At 46.4% G+C, this 9,444-nt stretch overlaps 1 protein-coding gene across 1 annotated transcript; it reads right to left on the bottom strand.

Annotated features, from left to right (window-relative positions):
- Nucleotides 1-6,344: 6,344 nt before the first annotated feature.
- On the bottom strand, nucleotides 6,345-7,824 carry LOC133900963 (probable BOI-related E3 ubiquitin-protein ligase 2). Its single transcript, XM_062342262.1, has one exon. It carries the CDS (start codon nucleotides 7,609-7,611, stop codon nucleotides 6,610-6,612), a length of 1,002 nt encoding a protein of 333 aa, XP_062198246.1. The 5' UTR covers nucleotides 7,612-7,824; the 3' UTR covers nucleotides 6,345-6,609.
- Nucleotides 7,825-9,444: the final 1,620 nt, after the last annotated feature.

Raw genomic sequence — 9,444 nt, forward strand, 5'->3', positions numbered from 1 at the left:
TAACCCAACGGCTCTAAAACGTTGTTAAAACCGGATAATCAGGTGAGAATAGTAATACTAACACCAGATCATCCGGTGAGTACACTCTCAGAAACTAGCCGTTGGAGCCCCACTTAAGCCACTATGAACACCAGACACTCCAGTGTATACTGCATCTTCATCACCGAACTTTCCAGTGAGTATACCTTAGCCATCTGAGCCAACATCTTCTCTGTGTAAATTGCTCTAGTGCCTTCTCCGGTGCTAATCAATCTATCATCGGACTATCCTGTAAGCAATCCTCAGCCATCCAAACCAAATGCAACCCTTTCTAGAAAATATGCTCCGATGTACTCATGCTTCATCACCGGACCATCTGATGGCTTGAGCTTTGCCTGCCTCTTTGTACTATTTATTGTCCGGTGTACTTGTCAGTTGTACTCTTGCTTCATCACTGGACTATCTGATGCCTTCAAAATCTTCTACCCAGAACCAAATGCTCTAGTGTGTATTGCTTATCGAACACCGGATCATCCGGTCAGTTGATCTTCAACTTCAACTCTTGAAACTGCCTCTACTGGAATTGCTCCGATGCTTCTGCCCATTTGACACTGGACCATCAGGTTAGGCAAAGCTACCTCTGTTTGTATGCACTGTTTATTATCCGGTGTGTGCAACACATTCAACACCGAACCATCCGGTGAGAACAAAACTCATAGGACTTCTCCAATTCAACCAAACTTTATCCTTACTTCAGTAGTTTCTTCATGTATTGCATCTATGAGACTACTAACATATATTCTTGACAAACATGTTAGTCTCATTGACTATATTGTCATTAATCACCAAAATCACAAATATGATCTAATATGGCTATTTTTCGCACAACGTGCTACGGCGTGCCTGCACGGCACAACCCGTCTTAGTCGGGCTGGCACGGGCATGACACGGATGGGCACGATCTGGCTCGACACACCTGGTCCTAGCTATTTTCTATTTTTTTTATATTTTTCTAATCTTGTAGCTATTTTATCTATTTTCTATATTTTTCTCATTTTAATCTATATTTTTATTTTTAAAATATACAACTATTTTTTTTTTGGGCTAGCTGTGCCTACGGGCGGCCTATGGCGTCGCGCCCCTTTGCCTGGCGTGCCCATCAAGCCGACTATGCCACAAGGCCGTAATTGTGCCCGGACCGGCCTAGCACGACACGATGACCGAGAGGCCATGTCGTGGGCTGAAGGGGAGGCACGTGGGCCGGCATGGGATGGCCCGTTATAGTAGTCGAGTAGGGCCTAGATGAGCCGAGCCGTAGCTAGGTCGTGCATCCTCACTGATCCTCAAACCTTGTGGTGCCTTGAATTTCTTCTATCGAGAAGCAAAATGCACTGGTGTAAACTACCCATTGAACACAGGATCATCCGGTGAAGGCATTCCTCATCTCCTATCAGAATTGCTCCAGCATGTACATTCTTGAGCACCGGACCATCCGGTGAGTATATTTTTTTCTAGGATTTCTCTAATTCGATCAAACTTTTTTCTCGACTGCGGTGACTTCTTCATATGTTGCATCCATAGGACCTAATAACGCATATACTTGACAAACATGATAGTCCCAATGACTATGTTATCATTAATCACCAAAATCACAATCATGATCTAATAAGATCATTTTCTCTATAACTTGTAATAAGTGTTGACTCGAATATGACATAAATTACTATGTATTAATGAAGTTGTCTTTTATTGATTTACATTAAATATATGTCTCATTATATACATGTATTGAGAGGGAGATAGATGGAGAATCGAGGAGATAGAGAGAGGACATAGAGAGGGAGAACGGGGAGGGAGAACAGGGAGTGAGAAGAGGCAAAATACTATCGGCTGAAATCTCCAGCTAACAGTGATGATAGAGGAATCATTATCGGCTAGTTGTTTCAGTCGGCAGTGATAACTCTTTTACTGCTAGTCCCCTGAGTCGGTAGTGATAGTCCTCGATTATCACTGCTCGTTATCTACTACTGGCTTCAAAACCAATAGTGAAAGAGGTTTCAGAGCCGGTAGTAATGTTACTTATGTAGTAGTGTCTCGTCACGCACGTGCTTATGTGCCGCACCTTGTATGCATCCAGAAGTTTCGCTCCTACGTGTACAATATATGCGTGCCGTACATTTACGCTATGTGTAAGTGGCTAGATCCAACTCCCATGGAACTGGAAAGCATGGGCACGCCATAATAGTTGGTGTGACGAGAACTTTAGGCACATGTGAGACGCAAATGTGAGACGTTGGATTGGAAACGGACGGACATGATTTAGTGCTACAGTGATACTGCACTAACTATGCTACAGAAAATTTAGGACTGTGCTTTGGAAACAGTACCCACGCTACGATAAAATCATGGTTACTATAGCGCGCCTAAAAAAACCTGTTACTCTCCGCCATCACCCCTAAAGGCAGAGGAACCGGATCCGGCGGACGCGAGCACAAACCAGTGTACAGACGTACTAGGTACGCTCGAAGTCGTGTCGTGCATGCAGATCGACCACGTATGTGCCCGAAGTCGTGTCGAGCGAAGGAACATGACCTGTGTTGCTCATCTCATCGTGTGGGCACACGCCCAGAGGGAGATAGTGCTGGTCGAAGGCAATCAGCGATCGAGTGGAGCACGTATGGATAAAAGGAGGCACAGGGTGAAAAAGATCCTGATCCGGATTTTTATTTGATAAATAAAATTTTATTATTTTTTATCATCATAACAAAAAGATACAACAAGATAAGAGTTCGCTACTAACGAAATTAAAGAAGCATGGAGTATTATGCAATGTGCATGATGCGTGTACACGATTACTAATTAAGCACTCATGGAGCTAGGCGACTTCAATTTGTCTCCAGATTAGGCTAGCTTAATCAGTATACTGTAGATTAGATAGATCAGTTCCCCAATTCCATTCCTTTTTCCAACAATGATTAGCGATAGTATGCAGTCGTAAAGCGGAAGTCTATGCTAGCGATACGAATGCGTGATCCGATCGATCCGTCCACGATGATGATTATAGCTAACAAACCTATGTCGCGCACTACATTAGCAGGCCTAATTTAGCTCCACTAGAAGAGAAGCCTTGAAACGGCACGGCCGGCCGGGGACCGACGAACAGCGAGCGAGTCGTCGTCATGCGCCCACGGCACGCATGCAAGCGAGTCAATGGATCATGCTTATGCATCTTCGTCACTCACTTGGGTCATCCTCCGCAACACGGCACCTGCTGCTCCCATCCAAAGAGACCATTTGTGCCTGCCATGATTTAACTCCTCCAAAAGGCGAAAATAATAAAGAAGCAATCGAATCCTGTGACTATTAAGCAGCCTGGAACAGGCAAAAGAATTCGGACGATATATATATATATATATATATATGAAGTATTTTCTGTAATTTAAGTGTACATACTCTCATTCTAATGAATATTTAGAAAGAAGTATGTACAATTTAAAAATAAATATATACCTCTCGAAAAAATATATACTTCATTTGTAAAAAAGTATACACATCTCATAAAATAATATATATATATATATATATATATATATATCGCATAAAGTGGTATATATTTTAGTTAGAAAACAATACATACATATGCGTGCATTAATAAACAAGGAAAAGAATGAAAGGAACCGATACCAAAAATGTTTATCTATCCAGACAGTCATCTGCTTTTTTGAGACAACTGGATCTAGATCCTTTTATTTACTTTTGTCTTTTTAGTAACGGATAAAATTAATACTCCAGTATGTGCTCCATTGGAAGGTAAGTGGTTGGTTGTTCGTGCGCACACGTAATCCTAGTACTCCTAGCAATTAGAGGTGAAAATGGATGACAGGAAATTCGAATTATCCGATTTCGTATCTGTTAAAATACGAATATGGATATCCGTATCCGTATTCGTTTCTGAAATGGATACTAAAATGAATATATCTGAATTCGTTTTCGAGATTCGGATTCAAATGTGGATATTTGAATTCGAGATATATCCGATTTGTATCCGTATCCACCAACCAGGGAACCAATTTTGCTAAAGTTTTAGAAATTTCAAATATGAACGACATTCTAACCCAATCAAATTAAAACAAATTTCAGTTAAATTTCATCAAATTTTGGTTAAATTTGATCAAAAATTTAAATTTCCAACATGAATTTTGAACAAAATTTCTACAATTCCAGTCCAATCAAATTAGAACAAATTTCAGTTGAATTTTATCAAATTCCAGTCAAATTTTTTCAAAAATTTAAATTTCCGACCTGAATTTTGAAGATCGAGTAGATATCCGAATGCGAATTCGTATTCGAACTATCCGATTCGTATTCGTATTTGAGGATATCCGGATCCATATTCACATTCAAATTAAAATATAATAAATTGTACTATCCGAATTCGATTCCAACATAATCTATCCGTTTGCATCCCTACTCGCAATGGCAGGCTCCGAAGAGTAAAGATGCTGTCCGAACGTACCTCAACGGACGGCACTGATTTCTTCGTACAAGTATGTTTCAGCATCCAGTACCATGCTAGTACTCCATTTACACACTGCACGGATCTTTAGGCAACGCCTCCTCCTTGGTTCGAAGAACCATCGCCACTAATCATGCAGTGGGTCGGGTCCGGTTGCGTCATGTGGGTTTTGAAACCGGCTGGAATAGGTTTAGGTGTAGAAATTGCCTCACGGGTTATTTGGTTAGTGTCCGATTCAAGTTAGATCTAAAGTGAGATTTAATTTGCACATGCTGATGTCCACTGGCTACGATTCGAGTCAGATACAAGACAGGTCATTCCTCCCCTCCTTTATACGGCTCCTATATAACGCTTTTCTCTTTCTAGTTTTCTTTTGCCCGCACTATTATTGGGTTTCGGTCCCCATTAGATCTCATGTTTTTGTTAGAGCTAGAGCCAGAGGTAATTTTACACCGGTAAGAATGTTAAGATTAAATCAAGTTTAATATCTCAGATTTTAGGTTAAGTATATTCTCACTCTATTCGACTCTGATTTGACTTGTTGCCACCTTTAACAGCTAGTGTGGCTGTTTGACCCGTTTTCCTCCGGCTCCCAACCCAACGGCCGCAAGAAAAAGGGAGGCCGGGTCGCACATCGACCTGCGCTACCGATCAAAGCAAAGCTGCACGACGCGGCTTCTTTTGATCTTTTTCCGCTCCCTTTTGGCCGCTGGACAGTGCACGCAACATGCAACAACGCCGGCCGATGCTGCACGATCTGGGCGCTGCTCCCAAAAGCTGCCCATATACATTGCAACCACCGTACGGAGTAGAACTGTGCAGTGACTGTACCCCAATTCGAGTGTACGCTTCAGAACAAGACAGGCAGGATAGAAAACCAAGGCTGCTGATGCAGCAGAGCTGCAGAAAAAGGATGAGCCAACGCAGAATGAACACTTCAGCTGTAATCGCATCGCAACCAGATCAGCACCCACACGATGCAGCGCTTTTTTTAGAGCTACAAAGAAAACTAATATTACTTACACACTCTATACACACCACACCGCACACACGTATACACATTTATATACACTAAGAAGAAATTGAGAGACTCGAGATCCCAATACACAGAAACGTATAGTACCAATAAATACACACGCATGTATATCTTTCTAGGAAAAACTCCGGCGAGACAAGCAGATCCAATTAAGAATTAAACCCGAACAGATAGCGTGCACAAATGCGCCACTACCACCGCGTTACACGCGCGTTCTCACGATGCAGCGCTTGAACTGCCGGAAGCTTTTTCTCGACAAAGTGGCAGGCGACACGAGATGGCCAGGAGTATCTTTCCATTGTGGTAATCCTGCTGCATCACATCCACCGACCCCTGACATGACATCAACTCCCTACTGCGAGCGTTCATGCGTCTGGGACATGCCACTTTGGCATTGAATAGTATTATATTGCCTCGGAAAACGTGGCGGATTGGCTCCTCGATTATTCCCAGCCATTAAGGCGACCAAAAGAAAACGTTGACACCATGATCAATGACAAGGAGCAATGGGCGGATCACACTTTAATCCCTCCTCCCAAGAAAAGGTAAAACAGAGCGAGAGCTAGAAAAACAGAGGACTAACAACCAGTAAAGTAAAAGGAAAAAGGTTAACCTCTTTTACAATAGCATTTCGCCGAATTTTCGAGAAAAACGAAATATTTAATTTTAAAAAAATAGTTGACATGTGTGGCCCAGAGAGTATATCACGAAAAATAACCATTTAATTTTAAAAAAAAATAGATGAAATGTGAGGCCCTTAGAGTATATGACAAAAAAGAACCAAAATTTGATATTTTCGTCGAACGAAAAAAATTATAAAACAAAATTGAAATTTCTGATTCACTCGTGTTCTTTCTTATTTCCATTTTTACCCAAAACAGGAGAAGATGAGAAGTTCCACCGGGCGGTGATTTTACAGCAGCACGGGCGGTGATCAGACCTCCCAAAAGAACAGAACGAACGGGATTAATCGGCCTAGCCTAGGAACCTGCTAGTTACTCAGCTGGAGTTGGCGAGATCAGTTGGCGGCGCCGAGAGACGCCACGGACGGCGGCGAGGCGGGGGTGATCGGATCCGATCAGTTAGCGATGCGGATGGAGGCGTTCTTGGCGGCGAAACAGACGGGGCAGGCGTCCAGCCTCGGCTCGCACGCCTTGCACAGGCACAGGTGACGGCACGGTAGCAGCAGCACCGACGCCTCGCCCTCGCCGCACGCCTTGCAGGACCACTTAGTCACCGGGGACGTGGCGGCGGCGGCGGTGTTCACCGGCGCGTCCTTGGCCTCGAAGCAGGACTGCGCGCCATCCGCGGCAGCGGGGGAGGTGGTTGGGTCGGATTCGCCGAAGCCCTCCTCGGCAGGTGCCGGGGCGGCGCGGAGGAGGTGCTCGAGCGAGGCGCGGAGCCCCGCGGCGACGGCCTCGTTGCTGCGCGCGAGGCCGCACCACGCCTGGCTCTCGGCGGCCGCCTGCCGGAGCCGCTCCTCGAGGTCCGCAACGCGGCGGCGCAAGGCCTCCAGCTCCGCCTCCTTCTCCCGCAGCCGGCGCGCCGCGGCGCCCGCTGCGGCCCGCACCAGCGCCTGGCACTGCCGCTTGCGCGCCTGCTCCAGCCCGGCGCGCAGCCGCTCGCACTCAGCCCGCACCAGCGCGTCGATCTCCGCGCCCTGGCACAACTCCGACACCAGTGCGTCCGCCACCGACGCCGATGCCGCCACAGGCCGCCCGCTGGTCGACGTCATCGCCGACTCTACCATCCGGCTCGCCGCGCCCATCGTCTTCTGCATCCCTGGGATGGGCAGCAGCGCCGCCGACGAGGACGACACGTACTGCTCAAGCTCAGCCTCCCTGCCGCGCTTCCGTGACGCCAGCACCCCACCGCCACCATTACAGGTGAGCTCGCTCTGCGCGCCGCTGACCACGCCCGCGCACTGGTACTGCTGGTATCCGTCGTTGCCTGCGACCACCGCCGAGGACAGGAGCGCGCCGTAGTTCTTCAGCGCCCGCATCTGCTCCTCGCCCAGGCGGCCGTAGGGCGGATACGGCAAGCACCCGGCGAGACCGCCGAACTGCGCCTGCACGGCCATGCCAAGAACACACGTAACGAAAGAGTCCGGGGACCGGGGGAGATGAGAGAACCAGAGAAGGCGAGGAAGAGGCCGGAGACGGTGTGAAGGCGAGAGGAGAGGAGGGGGTCGCGGCTTGCTTATATAGAACGGAGGTGGCGACGCCACATGGACGCCGGGCGCGGGGCGGGTGAGCACAGCAGCAGTGGGAGGGAGGCAACGACAAATAAAAGGGGTGATGCATGCGCGGTTACCACTAATTAATTGGGAAGTTAGCAGCAGCACGACTGCACGAGCAGTAGTAATGACTCGGGCAGGTACTGTAATTAATTAGCGCAACAATGGCAGGCTGCCCCAACGGACTAAGACAAGCTAATCCAAAAGGTTCCCGCCGTGGGCGGTGGGCCACCCTGCCTTCTCCTGCTCCCCGTACCCACAGCTCGGCAGCGCCGGCCTGCTCTGCGGCGCCGCGCGAGGAATCCTGCGTCTAGATGGACCTTTGCGGCGGATCTAAAATAAAAATGACCAATATCTATATATATAACATTATAAAAAAGTTTAAATTACTTCTTTAAACTATAGCGGTTATCCAAATAACCTTTAAACTTTAAAACCTTTTATTTAACCTTACGAGATTTTTGTTTTATCACTTTTAACTCTAAGCTGTTTTTGAACTCTAGTTTCGCTGACCTGCAAGATGGTTTTCGCTCTTCTGTCCAAATTAGCACGCCGATGTGGAGGGCCCGAATCGGTCCAAAAACCTCAGGCCCGCTCTCTTCTTGCTCCTCTCTCAGATTTGGCCATGTTCCTTGAGGATTTGTCCGTCGACGTCAAGCTAGGGTTCCCCTGCAAGCATGGAGCAGAGGAGCTTGGCGACGTCATGGCCTTAGGGTTCGTCTGCGAGCAGCGGGTGGCGTGCCTTCGGAGTGACCAAGTCATCGGTTTCTTATCGGCACAAGCCGCTGGGCTACGGGCCACCCGTGTTGTGCCTGTGTTCGAGGAAGGCAGCGATGTGGATGGCTTGGAGTGATTCGAACCCGGAAAGAAGGTATTTGACTTGTGCAAATTGTCGGGTAAGGAGTCCACCCTTTGTTCTATTAGGTCCAAATCGAATGTTTTTTGTTTGATTTCTTCGATTTTGTCAGAGTGGAGGGTGTGGGTACTAACGTTGGTATGATCCAGAGCCGAGCCCATTCATGAGGCAATTGCTTATGGATCTAAGTGATTCAGTGTTTAAACTGAAGGCAGAGAATGCATTTTTTCACAATACCATCCCAGAAGCCAAGAAAGAAGGTGGGCACATTGCAGATTTGCGGGCAAAGGAAGAAGAACCGGGGACTAAGGATGAAGAACTCCAAGCAATGCGTGCAGAAATGAAGAAGAAGGGGAAGGGGAAGATCTAGACAATGTTGGTCATGTTGCGGTTGTTGGGTGTGCTTATGTCACTTTAGCAGTAGTGTCCAGAATTGTATGACTGTGATGATTATGTTTGTGTTCCAGACTTGTATTCCTGTGATGGCCTAGAACAATGTAATATTGAATGGAAATCTATGTTTGTGGCAGTGTTATGCAGTACATTGAGCAATTCATGTTGACTGAAAATGACAGGAAGTGAAGTGAAACTGAAACTGACAAGAAGTGACTGAAACTCATTGAAACTGAACTGAACATATATTAGAGGGAATGGCTTCATATATTATAAGACTAACTAAACCTGACTCAACTGAGTTGCACAGGTGTAGACTTGTTATATTACAAGTTCAACTGGCAATAAAACCCTAATTGAAACTGGATCTTGTTGTCATTTTTGCTGCCTTTCTCCCCTTGGATCTTGTTGTCAAGATGCTTTGTGAA

Source organism: Phragmites australis, chromosome 19 (assembly GCF_958298935.1).
Source record: "Phragmites australis chromosome 19, lpPhrAust1.1, whole genome shotgun sequence".
NCBI lineage: Eukaryota > Viridiplantae > Streptophyta > Magnoliopsida > Poales > Poaceae > Phragmites > Phragmites australis.

Coding starts and splice junctions, on each gene's coding strand:
- LOC133900963 (XM_062342262.1), bottom strand. CDS start 7,611: ATGGCCGTGCAGGCGCAGTTCGGCGGTCTCGCCGGGTGCTTGCCGTAT.